Raw genomic sequence first — 19,475 nt, 5'->3', positions numbered from 1 at the left:
AGGTAAAAGAGGTATTTACTGTACACCTTCCCCCTACTCTTTCCTTCAGACCCACAATCTAGACCAGAACTCCCTGAAATCCCATACAGGAAGCCTGCTCCGTCTTTTGGCAACTTTATCAGCAGGAAAGGAGTTGGCGGAGACCCACGTCATAGGACCAGAGCCGATGAGTTTCCTGTGGCCTTTCTCCAGTGGCATCAGAAATCTTCCTTACACCAGTGGTTCTCAACAGGGGGCGATTCTGCAGCCCCACTCCCCAAGACATTGGGCAATACCTGGGGACATTTGGGGTTGTCACAGCCGGAGGGAGGTACTGCACATCTCCCCCACTATCATGACGTAAAGTGTTCCTAGGAAACCTTTCATAAGCCGAAATGGTGTGAAGCGAAGAAGCAATTTTCACTTTTTGCCTTTTTTTTTTTTGTAAAAGGGGAAACCCTTTCCGGATTTCTTTCGGTTAGCAAACACAGATACTAATGTAGGTCTTTCCTAAAAGCAAAGTGGTGTAAGGGGATACCTGTACTGGCATCTAGTTGGTCGAAGCCAGGGATGTTGCAAAACCATCTTACAATACAAAGAAGCCCCTCGCTTCCCTAACCCAGAATTTTCCAACCCCAAAAGTCCATAGTGCGGAGGATGAGCAGGCCTGCCTTAGTCGTGTGTCTTCCCCCCTCCCCTCAGTCCTCAGCCTCCCAGACGGAAGCTCCTGGCGGCCCCCTGATCTTACATTATTCGCTGTGTCTCCTTGACACTCGGTAAATAGTGAAGAATGCAGGAATGGGGTCAGGGAAGTATGGCAAGCAAGGGAGCAGGTAACTATTAAGTTAGCACTTAAATGATATTTGCATTTATATGCTTTCTTTCGTTGTTACTGTTTGTCCTTGAGATGTTTTTACCTTGGAATAATGTCATTTGTTCACTGAGTACCTACTAAACATAAGCCAGTGTGCTTATGTACACTAGGAGCGTTGTAATGAGTTCAAAAAACCCATGACCCCTGCTCGCTGGAGTTTACTTCGCTAGTGAAGAAAACCATCATTAACCAGTTACACAGATAAGTGTAAAATTTCAGGGTGACAAGTGCTACAAACTCTGTTGGCTTGCCACAAGAGAAGCCAGAGAAATTTCCATAGTGTTAGGAACTAGAAACCATTTTCTCCATAGTGGTGTGACCCACAAGTATCTAGGCTAACATACCAATATCTCTATAGATATTATCAACTTCTTTGTCATCAGAAAAGGGCTTTTACAGGTGCTAATGCTGGTGCAGAATAGCATTTGCCAGGCAAATGGGAAATGAGCCCAGTCAGCAGTGGAAGAAGTGGCGCTGCCAGGCCTGAGTAAGGAACTACAAACAGTACAGCAGTGGGAGGAAGCAGGGGCCGGTGTATGGGGATTTTTCTGGAACAAAGTCCTGTGAGTGATGGAATGCAAGTGGAGGGTTTCTAGAAGGTCCGTGAGACGTTCGGGTTTGCCTTTAGAAGCATTGTGGCTTCTAAAGCTTCTAGAACACAGCAGTGGTAGTGTGCAGGATAAACTGGGGGTTCCAGCCTGGAGTGAGGGAGCCCATTAAGAAACGTCACAGTTTTCGAAGCAAGGGGTAATGAGGCCGTGGGCCACGGCTCCAGCAATGGGACTGCTGTGGAAATTGAATTTACAGTTCTTGTGTCTGATTGGATACTGTGAGTTGAGAGAGACGGAGGAACTTAATAACCACTCTTTTATTTGCGGTAATATTTCCTTCCCAACTGTTAAAGAAGAAAGAGTCCCTTGTAAATATTCGTGTTCTTATGGGATAATGGTGCCTGCCTAGCCCTTCATCAGCATCCTTCTCAACTGGGTAACCGTCATGCTCATGGCAACTTACGGAGTTTACACTTCAGAGAAAATGAGACAAGGTTGACTTCTTCTCTATGTTATAATATTATGATGATTTTAGTTCTAAGAGTCTTTTCCCAAAAATAGTTGCTATCTCCCCAGCTGCTACATGAACAGAAAAAGAGCTAGGATCCAAAGATGCTGCTTTGTCATACACTTGCCTGCCTGAAGTTCTGGTTGGGTTGTGTGTAAAACCAGCAGATGCAAAGTCTGGGATGCTGTCTGGGAAGGGTGTTCTGAGAGAGCTGGATGCCAGACCGTAGCAGGAAGGAGCCCAGACCTGGGAGTCTCGGCTGCAGCTGGAAAGGCCCATGTTTTCCGTAAATAAGGTTTAGTTTTGTTCCATCCCCTCCCCTACATTACTGATTCCAGCCTCTAAATCACACAATAGGCAGTAACTTACAGTCTCAAGTACTTCAGAGACTCAACGTAAATAGGCCAAGGCACAGTTACAAGCACTCGTCGATGACACGTACATAATAGGGGAAGAAGAGAAGGTGTTTACAACGGATCCCTAAACTTTGAGTTCTGGCGTCATCCAGAATACAGATCTTAACCTAAAACAACCACCCAAACCACTTGGCACTACTCTGAGCAATGAAGATACTCAGCTGACTTGTCAGTGTTTTTCACCTAAAGTAGTGCCTTTTACAGCTGATGTCTGGACTATCAAACGGAACATAACATTTTAGTCAACCATAAGTATTTTCAAATCTGCGAAGGAGGGTGATACTTGCTTCTGTTAACTCCGAGAAATATTTCATAGATCTTACACCTCCTATTTGGATTTTAAAAACAGAAAAATCTAGACCAAATCTTCTGCTTTTTCATTTTTACATCCCCGGTAGAATGAATCTCAGTGCTCTCATAACTTGAGGAAATGTGCATCTCCTGTGACCTAGTGGAAGAAAGCCTTCTTTGAGATCTTGCCTCTGAGCACAGCCTGCACCTCTGTTACTTATTCAGATGGAAGTCAGGCACTCCCTACAGAGCACCAAAAAACTTGAGTGTGTTTAATTTTATCTTGCAAAATAGGAACAGTATTCTTTGCACCACCTGTGAATAAATTGCTCCTTTGTGCCCAAAGTCCAGCTTCCTTAACCATCCCTGAGAACCACAGCCATGAATGGGATGGGTTCAGCTTCATGCAGTGAGCATGTGGTATGGACTTATGGAAACCCAAGGTGACTCTTGGGGCTTCCTTCTACCAACTTTGGGCAAATCACTTAAACTCTCTGACCTCAGTCTCCTTATCTATAAAGTAAAGATAATCATAGACCCTACCTTACAGAGTCCTTGGGAAGAAAACTCAATTGACTACTGATATATATTTTTTTAATTAATTAATTTTATTTTATTTTTGGCTGTGTTGGGTCTTTGTTTCTGTGAGGGCTTTCTCCAGTTGCGGCGAGTGGGGGCCACTCTTCATCGCGGTGTGCGGGCCTCTCACTATCGCGGCCTCTCTTGTTGCGGAGCACAGGCTCCAGACGCGCAGGCTCAGTAGTTGTGGCTCACGGGCCCAGTTGCTCCGCGGCATGTGGGATCTTCCCAGACCAGGGCTCAAACCCATGTCCCCTGCATTGGCAGGCAGATTCTCAACCACTGCGCCACCAGGGAAGCCCTGACTACTAATATTTATTTAGCAACTACAAAGGCCTATCACTCTGCTAAGTCAGATAGATTAAAACTGGGGTGATTCATGTAAATTTAAAAGATCTAGTCAAGATTTTAGCTTATTAGATTTAGACAGTCTATATTCTGAATATCCACGCAATGAAAAGCTTTTAGCTGGTCCTCTTAGTGGATTTTAATAGAAAATACTAAATAGTTTGGGGATAAGGTAATATATTACATCAGGTAAATAAATATAAATAAATGAATATACTGAGGGTAAAGAACGAGAACTAGTTTATATCAGACCTTTTTTAAAGAACATATCTGGATTTAATCCCAACCAGCAGATTTTGATTGGCATAGAAAATCCCTTATGGAAGACAAAAAGGGGAGAACACTAAGGTTAGTAGAAGAATAGAAATTAGGAAAATGTATTATATCTGAAAAATGTTATTGCTTTTTCTCCGGTAAGACCTCTCATTCTCTGTTCCATCACTTGACTCTGGCACCTGGGATACTTACAGTATTGCCTGAAATTGTAAATAGAGGAAGCATAACAGACATGTTTGCTTAAAAATCATGTTGCCTCTTTGTAAAAGTCAGTGATATAACATGTCTTTGTGTGTGTTATTGATAATTTTAAAATGATACAATTTGTGATTTAAAGAGAGAAATCAATTGCCATTGGAAAATACATAATAGACATGGTGTTAGTCCTGATTTAGATGAATTCTGTCTTCTCCTAATGAAATTTCTAAGGGATAGGTATGCATTCTAACTTCCAGTGGTTTGTAGAAATAGTAATGAAAACTGTTTGGTTAGACAGTGTAGCATCCTGGTTAAGACTGTGGGCTCTGAACCGAATCTCTCTGAATTTTAATTCTGGCCCCGTCACTCGACTGTCTCTGGGACTTCAGGCAAGTTGTTAAAGCCCTCTGTGCCACAGTTGCTACATCTATAAAATCAGGATATTAATGGCACCGCCCTGATGGGACTGCAGTGGGTATGAAGTAGGTAAGGTGTCCAGAGCAGCTCCGAGCACGCAGGAGGGGCTCAGTAAACGTGAGCTCTTAACTGCGCTGACTTCTGTTTGTGCGAAGGACAGTCATGTCAGTGCTTAATGTCAAGTCATGTTGTGTAAGGAGATTTTCTCTCTGATTATTAAATCTATAACGGTCTCTAGAGGTAGCGGATAAAATATTTTCTCTGTACAATCTGTGATCATTCCAGTGCCGTCAAATCTAGAAAGAGTGCCTGTTACATTCACCTGACAGCAGAGTTTTCACATCGCTGACCCCATTTGCTTTCCGTGGCTCTCTCATCCCTCCTGTGATTTCTTATCTGGCAATCTAAGTCCATAGAGCCCAACAGAGACCCTGGAGCAAGGGCAGGAAGTGCGTATGCAGGAGGTCCCTCAAAATCAAGCGCACGAATGAAAACTTTAAAGGCAGTTGAAGACGGTAAAGAACGTGTTGGATACAATAAAAGAAGTGTTTACAGTAATGCCGCTGGCACTAAAGTGGAATTTTTGTCGTGAACATTTCATGAGTCCATTTACTATACTCTTTCTTGCTAAAGAGAAGAAAAAGAAAGAGAGAGAAGACAATTTTAAATGTTGGTACCTCCCCAAATTCTGTTGTAAGCATCTTTTAAATACTTGAAGAATCATTAAGGAATGCTGATTCAGGCCTTTAAAAGTCATAAATAATACATTTGAAAACATTTACAAAAGGAGAAGTTGTTACAAATAAGTAAGAATATTTTCCCAGATGACAGGTGTTTTTGTTCATTAAACTTATATTCTGCGTCACTTAATTGAAATTCTATATTTAAACTTACAGTAGAAAGTTCCCTTTCCCCAATAATTCTTTGTTATGCTAAAATTCCTTATTTAGGTTTAGGTCATAGCTATTGGAAGGACCATTCATTTACTGCTGTTCCCAAGCTGTGTTGCAAGGAGCCCCAGGGCGACACAGCAAAATCACAGGGGCTCCTCAGGATCTTTTAAGTTTTTGAGGGAAACACAGCATCTGTCAGACGCCAAGTGAAGCATGAGCTTGAGTTAGTTCAGTTTCAAAATTCAGTTGTACCCAGATTTCCCTGGTGGTCCAGCGGTAAAGAATCTGCCTTCCAATGCAGGGGACGTGGGTTCAATCCCTGGTCGGGGAGCTAAGATCCCACAGGCCGTGGGGCAACCAAGCCCGCGCACCGCAGCTAGAGAGCCCGCATGATGCAACTAAGACCTGTCACAGGCATAAATAAATAAATATTTTAAAAAGAAAAGGTAACACCTACTGGTAGAAAGGATATAAAGAAGAAAAAAACTGAATCACTTTGCTGTATGGCAGAAATTAAGATAACATTGTAAATCAATGATAGTTCAATAAAATAAATTCAGTTGTACCACATTGGATGATGTCATAACTTTGCAGACCTGGATTTCCAGAGATTTCTGTCATAAAAAGCAAATGCTGGGTGGAATGAGGGGGGGGAGGGAGGTCCAAGAGGGAGGGGGTATATGTATAGATATAGCTGACTCACTTCACTGTACAGCAGAAACTAACACAGCATTGTAAAGCAATTATACTCCAATAAAAATAAATAATAATAAAAGAATAAATTAATTAAAAAAAAAAAAACAAATGCCTTGTGAACATTGATACGAGAGGAACCCAAGATGGCAATGTTTGAGAAGTGTGCAGCCCAGAAGGCACTAGCTCGTCAGGACAGAGACAATTCTTAAGTTGTTTCGACTTGACTCCTTTTTTTTTTTAATTGAAGTATAGTTAATTTACAATGTTGGGTTAGTTTCAGGTACACAGCAAAGTGATTCAGTTCTACATAAATATATATATCTATTCTTTTTCAGATTCTTTTCCCTTATATGGTTATTACAGAGTATTGAGCAGAGTTCCCTGTGCTCTACAGCAGGTCCTTGTTGGTTACCTATTTTACATATAGTCGTGTGTGTATGTTGATCCCAAACTCCTGATTTATCTTCGCCTCCACACCCCGACCTGACTCCTTAGCAAATGAAATGGTCAGGCATCTCTTTGGGCCCAGGGGCACCATGTGAAAAACTAACAGACACAAAGGGCCCTGTGATCTATGAGGTTTGGGAGCCTCTGAAATGATACAAAGTCAAGCTCTGCCCATTTATTGTGTTCAGTCACTTCTCACGAAGAAAAAGTATTTGATTCAAAAATTGAGTTTATACAATTAAATATTAAATTAGTTTTCTTCAAGAGCCAAATTATTTGTTTCCTTGTGGTTTCAGTTCGTTGCTGAACTTAAAACAATGTTTTTCTAGTGAATAAAGAAATGCTTGATGAAGAAACCGTAATTGTTAATTAGTGGGAAAATGTAAAAGAAACATTGTATGCTTTTATTATCTGCATAAAGGAAACTATATTTATCTGTCATTTGCTCTTTTTTTTCTGTAATCAAAACTATTCCATCAGCCCTGTTCACCCATCTACCTCGGTTTAAATTGTAAGAGTCTGTGGCAGCGATAACAGTGTCTTTAAACTCATTGCAGTTTTCAATTAATTTTCAAATTAATCACAGCCATTCCACTGAGAGTTAGGTGGACACAGAGGTAATAAAAGCCTAGTCTAAGACTTCATCAATGTGTAGAAATTAAAGGTTATTGAACACTATCATCTTGAAAGAAATACTTTCTTCTTACTTCTTTTTTCTTTTTTTTTTTTTTTACTATGGCACTTTAAAAAGAAGCTTTAATGTATTCAGTTGCGCATGTATGGAATCTTTCAGTATAATGGTATATAGCTGGCCGGTCCCTACCCCTTTCACCCATCATCTGTAAGACCTACTAATAAATAGCCAGTGTTTGTTATTTTATTCAAAATAAAAGGTGATTATATCCTCTGCATTTTATATTTGGAAACATCCAGATACCAGAAATGGAGGTAAATTAATAGTTTTGTAGCCAAAGTACTGTGAAATATGATGAAAGGAAATATCTATGGTTGGAATTCCTTTGCCCCTAATGTCTAGTCATGAGAAATAATTGTGAATGGCCACTTGAACACTGTATTCTTTTTTTTTTTTTTTTTCTTTTTTCTAACATTAAGAGTTTACCCAGAGTATTCACAGCTTCTTTAGAATCCCTTTAAGAGCAAAGTGAATAGACCCAGATAGGCGTGTTTTTGATATGGACACTAGTAACAACAGACCTAATTGAATGTCCATAGTTTGGGTTGTTTTTTTTTTCCCTATTTTAGCAGTTAAACAACGACTCCCAAAATCTTTCCTTCCATTCCTAATGCATTTCTTCAGGTAACAACAACAAAAAATGCTAAGAGACATGATACATATGTGTAGTCATTCATCAGGATTTTATACCCAAGTGTCAGACTTGCTGTCTATAAGATTGCAGAATAACCAGTCAGCGATACAAAAAGAGTTGGAGTGTGGCTTCATGGAGGCAGAGCCACTGGTTTCCTCTCTTTTCTTTCCTTTTCTTGTCACTTGTAGTTTTGGTATCATGTTGACAGAGCTTAACAACACCATTTAAGCCCCAGAGTGACACCTCTGCAGAGGCAGCCAGGGTCAGAAAAGGACGTTTGTCTTTAGCACCTTCCCGTCCCTTTCTGTGACCCCCTGGTTCTCCTCACTGGGCAACCCAGGCCTCGTGGCCAAGAAAGAGAAGAGCTGGTCAGGCATCCACAGTGAGGCCTGTTTTCCTCTTGAGCATAAACAATTTCACAGAATATAAACATCTCATGAGGCCACTCTGATGAACCACAATGATGGTTCCAGACAAAATCAAGGCCCCCTTATAATCATGTCTGAACACAGACAAAACATGAACATTGTCTGAACCACAGAACTGATGAAAACAACCACCTTTCCTGGATCATTTGAATGACTGCTGTTTCTTCACCAGTCGTGGTTTGAGCCTTGCTCAGTTCTTCCTTCTTCTCAATAAGAATCTTTAAGATACTCAGTCACAGAATTTCCCCCTCATCTTGGCAGCAACCAATCCAGAACAAAGTCCTGCTCCCTTGAATCTGCCCAAAGCACGAAGCCCAAATCCTGGAAGTATATTCTAACACCATCTTATTGAAATGCCCCACAGTCCCGTGATGTAGGTTCTTTCATGGAAGCAATAAGCCGTGGGCATGTGTGGTCCTGATGGTCTTGGCTGGATGGCATCAACATGGTAGCAACTTGGTTTTTGAAGTTTACTCTTCCTGAATACCACCCCCTTTACACCACATGACCCCGTGTCCATCAGGAAATTATCCACAAAACCATAAGAATTAGCGCTCTCTTCCTTCTTAGGTAACATGCTTTTTCTACTAGATAATAATGCTCCCACATTACTGACTGCTACAATCCAGAGGCTGGAATGTTTGGAACTAGAGGCTGAGTGCAATGCAGCACAGACTGATGGATGAGTTAGCTTGGGCAAATGCCACTTTGATTAAGCTTTGAGTCTTGACAGTTGGGCACCAGGTTCCATTCACAGGCTCATCTGTGCCCTTGGTCAAGTCACTGAACTGTCTGACCTGAATTTCCCTGTCTCCACTATAAGCACAGGAAATGCTAGCTAAGGTCCCTTCCCACTCCAAAATGTAAAGAAAATCAAACAAAAATACATATGTGAAAGTTTTGGAAATTATAAGCCATCATTATGGCTACTCATGATGGTATAGTTATTTATAAATGTTAGTAGTAACGTAACTGAACTCAGGTTTGGCCACTCACCGCTCATAAGCCAATAACTCGAGAGGCAAGTGTCAGTAGAAAGGAAAGGTTCTTTAATCAGAAAAGCCGGCAATCTGGGGAGAAGGTGGACTCGTGTCCAGAGACCAACTCCGGTGATTCTGCTCAGCCATGGTAGTTTTTAAAGGCAAAATGGAGGGGCAGGAGGTTGGGTTCTGCGTCATTTTCCATTGTGTGCAGACTGGCTGACTGTTTCTTCAGATGTTATCTTGCCCACGTGATCTACCTGCAGGATTGCTTAGGGGGGCTACTGGGGGTAGAAAGCTAGTCTTACTTTTTATCTAGGAGAGGAATCAACAGGTTAGACAAGACACTGTGTACTTTCAGGAGAGCATAAGTCAGGAGTTAGTTTCAGTTGTTTAGTGATCTCATTCCTATAATTAGGTTTTTTTAAGGTTAGAGGGGAACAGAAATGGGCAAACAGGAAAGGGGCAAAAGAGCTGCTTTCAGTTCCTATTTCTGTTATTGTTTAGACTGATTTGAATCCAGCACCATCCTGAAGGAGAGAGGTCACCTACAAGGGCTTTAAATGCAGCTCTTGCATTTTCTGAATAATGTCTCTTACTCAGTGTATGATCATTACCTATTTATAGTCTGTCTTCTCCACTAAACTATAAGTGGTTTGTAGTCAGGACTCAATATTCGTATACCCAGGACCTAGGACTAGTCCTAATTCATTAAAAGCCCTATCAAATACTTCTGGAAGGAGACAATGCATGGGTGCTATTTTCAGACAATTGGTTACCTCATTTTAAAGAATATCTTCAATTAACTTTCTCACTTGGTACCTCTTCTAAGACCAAATTTTGTTAGAAATTAAGATTTTACTAAGATTTTATTTAAAGGAGGTATCTCTGTTCAGTGTTATCTGAAATAAATTAAGTCGTCATCCTTTGGAGAACTAAAATAAGGTGACAAAGATGTATGTGTGAAACATGCTTCAAATATTTGCAGGACTAAAATCAACAATGCATATGGTAAAGTAACTGCTATCGCCCAGATCGGACTCTGGTTAGCAATCGGCCCTGAAGTATGCGCTCACAGCTTACATTGTAAAGACACCATGACAAGTGCCATGGGACACGTTCTCAGGTCCAGAAACGTGGAGCCTCCCATGGAATCTTAAGAGATGGTGTCCCTGCATTTAGAATATATCTCCCAATACAATGTGACTTCTGTCAGAAGTTCAGAAGTTTTCATCAACAGAATCATTAAAAGCACCGTTTTAATTGTTTCACAGAGAATTGTCAGATGATACAGTTACCTGATTCATAATTGTGCTGCATTCTATGATTTATACACAGTACATTTCTAGTCCATTATTTGATATTATTTAACATTAAGTCCTCTTTAATACACACACACGTATATATATAGTATAGTAAAACCTTTTGAGGATGATCCAGGCCTTTGTGGCCTTTTCTCAAATTCTTAATCTAATCCTGAGGTAGAATCCTCATCATCTCCTGATACTGACAAGGTAAAAACTTGCTTAAAAATACATGAATGATATACTCCTAACCAGGATCTTGGGCATCAAATCCCTTCCCTCTTGTTGCCACTGAAGGTTCACAGGACCAGGTGATTTTCCTAAGCATAATGGATTGTTAATTTTAAAATGGGTACGTAGTCGTAGAATATAAACATTTTCCATAAAGTCATTATGGCTTACAAGGAGAAGTTTATGGGTACTAATTTGTCGTTCTTTTCCCTTGGGCTGTTATCACTAAGCGCACACCCTTTTAGAATTTCCAGGGCAACTAAATGCTTATAGGTATGAAGTTAATTTTTTATTGTGGGACATATTTCTACTGAAAAAGTCTAGTTGCATTAATGAATGAATAAATAGTATTTAAAACTCAATTGTTACTGAATAAGTATTACAATAAAACTGATAATATTCTTTGTAATCTAATGCACTTTTAGAAGTCTTCAATAGAAGCAGAAATTCACTGGTACTTAAAATACATGTGATTAAAAATGGTAAATAATGGCATAAATTTTGCCTGAACATTTTTACATTATTTTCACCTCTCAACCCCTAAAAGCCTATTGCTGGGCTAAGATTTACTTAAGGTGCCCAGTATCCGTAATAGTTCAGAAATAACCGATTTCCCCATTATTTTGCTGTTTGTCTCTCTGCAGTTCAGCCCAGTTGAAAACCTGCTAGTTGAAACTGCTCCTGCTTATTCTGAAATAATAGACGTCAGTCCCCAAGAGGGGGTCCTAGCCTAACCCGTCCACCCCACTGGCTCCAGGCTGGGCCTGAGGTATAAGGCAACAGGGGTCGCCAGTTAATGTGGACCAGCAGATGGGAGAAGGAGAGGGGGCTTCCGGGAGGGATTCACTGGGCATCTCTTTGGCATCCATCCTGACCCCTACAGTCTGTTCTCAACCCCACAGCCAGAGGGATCCCCTCTGTAGACCCAGCGTTATCAAGGTATAATTATTAGACAATAGGCATACCATTTTAGGCCTGTAGTTTATGAGTTTTGACAGATGCATACATCCTTGCAACCACCGACAGAGTGATCCTCTAAAAACAAAGCAAAGATGTGTCTTTTAAACGTGATTAACCATATAAAGGGCAGCTTTTTGTTTTGGCCACAGACTATTCAGCGATGAGAATTAAGACATTCGTGCTTCCATGTGTTTATCATTGGATAAGTTCTTATCTGTCAACAAGCATGAAAACATCTCCATTTTAAGAAAAAAAAAGAAATCTTTCCACCTAACTTATTCTTGTGACCACTGTCTCTGCATCCCGTTAACCCCGTCATTTCAACAAGACCAAATCAAAAAACAAGACACCCCATCTCATTGGCTCTGGATGGAAAAGTTAAAGCAATATGGTCTTTAAAACTTTTAGCTGGAGTTCAAAAGATTATAAACGGTTGAGATTTTCATACCCTTAAATAATGTCCCTACAGTCCCTACAGCTACCAATGTAGCTTATTGACCTTGCAGTCAGTGAACTCTGTCCCTCCGACATAAAGCTTTGCTGAAAAATCACAGTTGGAATTTCTGAAGACTCTGATTGTCCTGGGGCTCTTTTCGACACGGAAGTCAACTTGATAAAAATGTTGTGACAGTACATCAGCTCTGTTTCAGCGGCAGCCTAACACAGTAGCAAATTTCAAACTGTTTGCTATTTAGCTCTGTGCTAAGCGCCTTGTAATTTTAACAACTCAGAGAGTCCTTATAAGAGTGACGGTTTAGTCACAATATTGTCGGTCTGTGTGACAAGTTTTAATGGAGAAAAGGTTACATTTGCATATTCTCCAGTTCCATGAACATTTCTCAAGTGAAGCCCAGTAACAAATGAGAGTTATGAGCTGGGCTTCTGTAGAAAATTGTAGATGGTTCTTACTTTTCATTCTTCTCTTCTTCATCTAGTTATATACAATACCTGACATTTCTTGAGGGCCCACACTGTGTGCCAGACGTTGCTCTAAGGGGTTTCCTATATATTACTTCTAATCATCCCAACAATACTCTAAGGTAGAAATTATTATCTCAGTATAACAGATGGACTCCATGGACGTTTACTCAGAGCAGACCTCGCATGCCAGCCAGTGGAGATTCAGCAGCAAACAAGACACAGACAGGAGGAACGCTCACAGAGGAACAGGATCTGAACCAACTCTGACTGTATCCAAAAAACTTTGCCCTTCCTAGGACTCTGCCTCTGAAGGGAGATGGGGGAAAAATCATTTCAAAATGGCACATTTTAATGCACAGTTTTTACTACAGGCTACAGTAGTGTTTCTTCTTACACTTATATTCCTTCAAATAAGTCTAATGTCCAAATGAATACACAACAGTAAAAGGTTATTTTTTTTTAATTAAATGGGTATGATAAAAATTTTAAAAATATACAGATATATATATATATATATATATATATATATATATATATATAACCCTTATAACAGTCTTAGAGTAACAATTAGTAGTATATATCTAGCTTCTAATAGTTTGCCAAGCACTTTCACTTTCATATAGATTATTTTATGGTGTCTTTTAAAAAGAAGTCCCATGAAATAGATGGTATTATTCTCTATATTTGATCCATGGAAACCAAGACCAGCAAGCACTAAGGGACTCTCCTGTATTTATAGTCTAGAAGGGAGAAAGCCAGATGCTCAAGTTCTGAACTCTTTCCTAATTATCCTGATGCCAAATCCTGTGCCAGCTCTACTACAGTAATCATGGAGTAAAAGATTCATAACATGCTTACTCAACAAAAATGATCGAATGCAGTCCACGTTTAGACCGGGGTATCTCAGTCCTGGCTCTAATGATACTTTGGGACGGACGGTTCTTTGTCGCAGGGGACCGTATCTGCGTTGTAGGATGTTGAACAGCATCCCTGGCCTGTGCTTCCTGGATGCCGGTAGTATCTTCCAGTGGTGACAACAGAAACTGTCTTCCGGCATCGTCAGATGTCCCCTAGGGACACGGTTTTAAATGTGTTTATTTTTTAGACATTTTCTAAAAAAAATCACTGTTTTAGACGGTATATCTGTTTTAGACATTACTTCAAGACAGTGATTACAGCAGGCATCATTGTTAGACGGTTACATTTATCTATGTGAGAGCAGAAAGCTAGAGTTTTATTTCCGCCCCGCCACTTCAGTTCCTGAACATCTCTAAGTGTAAATTTCCTCCTGCGTGAAATGAAAGGAAACTACATAAGGCTAGTTAAGGAAGCGTGAAAGCATGTGAACAGGGAACCTTGGCAACCGACTTTTGGTTTGTACTCGCAGTATTACTTAAGATTATTTTTTTGTCTGTTCTATAAGCCTAAGCATATCTAAATGTCCTCAGATTTCTTTGTCACAGTACTGACCACAGACCAGGCCCAGACTTTTTTGTATTTGAGTGAAAGGCTCTTCGTGATCTCATGCTAACCTTGCTTTCCAGCTTCATCTCCACCACCCGCCCCGCAATTCCCAGGCAGCCCCCACCCCCGTGGCCTCCTGTCCCACAGCCAGCCCGGCTGAATGCACACCTTTCCCAAATCTGTCAACCCCTCTTATGGCCCCATATCTTCCCTCGTGCTGTTCTTCTGCTGGTTTGGTCTTTTCCAGAGCTTTTTTTTGTCTTGTGATCACTCTTTGTTCTTAAGGATTAAGACCTCGTGTGAAGGATAACCAACAAGGACCTACGGTATGGCACAGGGAACCATACCCAATGTTTTGTAATAACTATATGGGAAAAGAACGTGAAAAAGAATATACACACACACACATATACACATATATATCTGAATCACTTTGCTGTACATGTGAAACTACCAACACTGTAAATCAACTATACTTCAATTGAAAAAAAAAAAAAAAAAAAGACCTCATGTGAAGAATCCATGCCTTGTACTGAATTCTGGCCCAAATAAGACAGACATTTTATTTCCTCTAGCTCTTCCCTAGAAGCACATGGGCAGCACAAAATCCAAGCAGAATCTCATCTAGGTAACACAAAGCTTTTCTAGAAAAAGAGGCTTGGATGACTCTTTGGAATTTTCCTCCTTCTATTGATTTTGGGCTCTGTGTGTGTGTGTGTGTGTGTGTGTGTGTGCACGTGTGCGTGCGCGCATGCACTCTCATGTGTGCATCTGTGCATGCATGCATCGACACAAGCAAGGCCATGTGTTTGCATGTGTGCAGAGCCCCTAAGACTGTTCCTCCAGAGCTCTTGTTCAAAGACGTTCTTGATCTATGCCGTATAAGCCTAATAGAGCAATTCCCATCTGGTTAATAAAATAGGCTGAAATGAATTCTTTACTAATCACTTTCCAATAGCACGGGCTTACCTGAATTCATCTTAGCCCTCCAGTGTCTTTACATGACACTTCTAATTTTAAGTTACAGGTGTTCTGTAGATTTTTATTTAACTTGAACAAAGGATATAATTTTAAGAGGCTGTTATTATAAGAAAAAAGACTGTGCTTTCTGGATGTTGCACATTGAGGTGGTTTAGAATCATGCAATGGAAGGAAATGAAATTAAAAAGAAAAACAGGCTTCCTGTGTTTTCATCCATAATTTTTTTCTACTGTGATCACCTAGCCAAAAAAAAAATCCGATAGTTTGTCCATTATCAGCAATCCCTTAAGTATGTTTTGTGGCAAAGGTGCTCCTGTACCATATGCCCTTTTGAAAACGGGTGTCTGCCTAAGATTTTAGGTAAATTTATTAGGTACTTACTGCACATCAAATCGAATGCTTTATCTTTCCCATAAAAACTGAGCCAATTCGAAAGGAATTCTATTCCATATTGTCTTCAGTAGCTGTAAGGAAGCACCAACATGCTTCGTGGTTTGCTTGACAACCTCTACCAGTCGTGATAAAGAAAAGATAAAGAGAACAGGTTAGAATCTATGAGGAAACTTTTAACCTTTGTCTGCTCCGTCTCTGTCCCATTTTTCACGCCTCCTCTTCTGAGATGACAACACTGACCTGGCATCAATAGGATGTATGCTTTTGAGTTGTTTTTCCAGGAGTCGAGTGATTGCTGCAAAGCTGTCTCTCTTCCAGCCTGGCCTTCGGAGAAATAGTACCCTTTCGTGGCTCGTGGGGTCAGGTTTTTATCTGTGGTCTCAGAGGTTGCTTTTTTATGTCTCTGTTAAAAATTGGCTCCCTGATACAAGAATGCAACCCATACATCCGGCCCTGTTAGCTCCATGCTCTAACTGGCTGAGCTGATCGATTTCACGAAAGAATGTTCATTTGCATAATGGTACAGTTAACCTTGTGTTTTAGAATGGATTTAAGTATCCTGGAGCATGTTTCTTAAAGTTAAATAAACAACCAGCTTCTTGGAGTAGCTCAGATGTAAACAGGAGGATACAGGAAAAGAATGCACCATGCATAAGATTTATTAACATTGTTTGAATAAACCTAACTCTTTAAATAAATAATTTCCTTTTATAAAGACTTCTTTGTTTCTTTTTTTACAGATGTATTTATTTGTTTTTAATTTATTTTATTTTTGGCTGTGTTGGGTCTTCGTTGCTGTGCGTGGACCTTCTCTAGTTGTGGCGAGCAGGGGCTACTCTTCGTTGCAGCGCATGGGCTTCTCATTGCAGTGGCTTCTCTTGTTGCGGAGCATGAGCTCTAGACCTGCGGGCTTCAGTAGTTGTGGCTCCTGGGCTCTAGAGCGCAGGCTCAGTAGTTGTGGCTCACAGGCTCAGTAGTTGTAGCACACAGGCTCAGTAGTTGTGGCTCACAGGCTCAGTAGTTGTAGCATGTGGACTCAGTAGTTGTGGCTCACAGCCTCAGTAGTTGTAACACGTGGGCTCAGTAGTTGTGGCTCACGGGCTTAGTTGCTCCGCGGCATGTGGGATCTTCCCAGACCAGGGCTCAAACCCGTGTCCCCTGCATTGGCAGGCAGATTGTTAACCACTGTGCCACCAGGGAAGCCCTATAAAGGCTTCTTGTTACAATACTTTTATCCCTAGAAAATTGTTACATTATGATAATAACAATAATAATTATAAATATAACAAAGATGGCATTAACTGCTATTGTGACATTTTAGATTGGACCCATCCAGTTATATTTTCTCTTGTCTGATAATTTACCTAAATGCTGTACCTGAACAAGACTGTTGAAATAACATATTAGAAAATAAATGTGATCTTATAAATTATCTACTGAAGCCTAAATGAAACATGTCTATATTAATAAAATCATGTGCCATTTTAAGTCATTTTTTTCAATCTTCATAAACATGTAATTTCAGTTGATACATTTAAGATTATATATGTATATGTGCACATGTATATACTTACAAACCATTTACTCAAGGAAATCTTTTCAAATCCTTTTTTAAGTTGGTGCATGGGTAAGGAACCAAAACAATCAGTTGTGAAATATTCCTGTGTAAACTCTCATAGGCGTTACATAAGAGAGTTAACCATAGGTTAACAGTACCGCAGGATTTCCCTCTCATGTTCTCCTGCCTTCCTTTTGTTCAGAGAATTTGGATGGAGAGACCCGGAACTGCCTGAAGTGATTCAGATGTTGCAACATCAGTTTCCTTCGGTCCAGTCTAATGCTGCAGCCTATTTACAACACCTCTGCTTTGGAGACAATAAAATTAAAGCCGAGGTAAGCACTACTTGGAATCGCAAATGACTGGTGTCAGATTCATCACCTCTTAGGTGTTCAGAGTAATGTTGAAAGAGAAAGGAACGTGAAACTTAAAGTTAGGTTATCAAAACTTAGATCCACATTTATGACTGAAGCATTGCACTTTTCATCTAAGTATTTGGCATGCCTATGTATGCATTCTTCTTTTTTATATTTGAATACTGAAGGAATAGAGGACCAAGGATATATGCTAGTATCACAGAGATAAGATTATGAAACGCTATACTTTTGGTGTGATTTGCCTTTTTCTTCCCAATTCCATCTCTGGGGTCATCTCTGCTCCTAAATCCTAAAGAAATACAAAGCATCTTTGTTGTCTCGTCAAATTACAGCAAGATTCCCACATCAATATATGGTATCCTCTGTCCTTTCTGGAAAACTCATTGGTAGGTGGGAACTTTAGGCAATAAACCAGCTTTGTGTTATAACCTAGCATTCTGAGCCATTTACGAAGATGCCAGTGGATATCATACACATACATGTGTTCTGTTAAAGAGACTACTATCTATGTCCAGCATGTAAACAATTGTTAACATGCTCTAAGTTTCTGGAATACTTTAAAGTGCGTAAATTGTGGTGTGTGATATTTCTGGAAAATCACAGTGGTCAGCACAGCTAACTCTGATTTTTTAGACGAGGGACAAAGCGTTTGCATGTGAGCAGCTGAGTAATCAAATTTTTAGAAGAGATTTTATAAGCTACAAAGAGTCATCTCCATAACATGTAAGCAATTTTGAGGATGAGTCTAAATTAGTTTAAGAGTGGAAAGAAGAGATTTGAAGATATAATTGCAATTTATTATAGATTTTGCTGGCTTGCATTGAGATGTATATAGCCTAGCAGCTTTTCATCTTTTTTCTTTCCTGTCTCTCTTCCCCCGTGACTACGGAGGGCTTGACCCATGCTCGTTCTTACTAGAACAGTCATATTTCTTTATGGAATGAATATAGGGCAGTGGTTCTCAAAGGTGTGATTTTGCCTCCCGAGGGACACTTGACAACATCGGGAGGTATCTTTGGTCATTAGAACTGAAGAAGGTTGTGGTGGAGGCTTCAGCATCTAGTGGGTAGCGGTCAGGGTTTTAACCCAACTCAGGTTCAGTTTCTCACCGCTCAAAAGCTGATACTTGAGAGACAAGTGTTGGTAGGAAAGGAAAGCTTGCTTTATTCAGGAGGCCGGCAACCTGGGGAGAAGGTGGACCTGTGTCCAAGAAGCAACTACCCACTGCTGATCAGGGGGCAAGAGCTTTTAAAGGGGGGTTTCGGGGGTGTACAGGTGGCGGACGTGGCTACCTGCAGAACAGCACCGTCAGCTCTGACGGTCATCTCGAAATTGGTCATGCCATGGTCTGATCAGGGTCATCTTGATTATTTTAAGTACAGTTAGTCTTCAGTTCCAGGGTCGGCTCGTTCCCATTTCCTTGAGGCCAGTTCTTGGAATTGTGCAAGATGGAGCAGCTTATATCACGGCTTCAGTCTGGGCATCATGTAGTTAACTTCTTCCGCCAGGTGGGTGTTTCAGTATCTACAAATCAGCTCAAAGAATATGGCTCAGAATATTATCTATAGCCCTTGGGGAGGAACTAAAGGTCTTCGACTTTGTTTAATGGCTAAACTATTATTACTTTGTCTTGCTTGACTGTTTCCCTTTCTTTCTGCATTTTCTCACTTCTCTGATTAAGTTTATTCTTTGGCTAAAGTTTTTCTACAGACAAGAGACAGGTGGACAACACAGAGGGTCTGTCCTGGGAAGGCCCCATAGGGTCCTGCTCGGTTACGAAGGATGCTGCAGAACATTCTATAATACACAGAGCAGCCTCCATAATGAGGAATTATCCAGACCCAAGTATCAGTAGTGCCAAGGCTGAGATAAAAGAAATTATTGTTCATCTAAGATAACCTAAAAGTGTCAAAAAATACTCTTTTTTTTTTTTTTTTAACTGAACAAATGAATGTATTTGCAATTCATATATCCAATAAGAGGTTAATATCCAAATATATAAAGAACTCATACAACTTTATAGGAAAAACAATTTTTTTTTACATTAATTGTCTCATTTACTATTTTTTTTTCACAC

General features: G+C 40.3%; 1 protein-coding gene across 1 annotated transcript in view; it reads left to right on the top strand.

Moving 5' to 3' along the window:
* Positions 1-19,475, top strand: part of CTNND2 (catenin delta 2) — a 942,908-nt gene that overhangs the window by 664,916 nt on the left and 258,517 nt on the right. Inside the window, 1 exon segment of the mRNA XM_082382599.1 lies at positions 17,224-17,356. Coding sequence (XP_082238725.1) covers positions 17,224-17,356 — 133 coding nt within the window.

The sequence above is a fragment of the Balaenoptera borealis genome, assembly GCF_965194805.1.
Source record: "Balaenoptera borealis genome assembly, chromosome: 2".
In the NCBI taxonomy this organism is placed as follows: Eukaryota; Metazoa; Chordata; class Mammalia; order Artiodactyla; family Balaenopteridae; genus Balaenoptera; species Balaenoptera borealis.
This window is presented reverse-complemented; position numbering and strand designations above follow the sequence as displayed.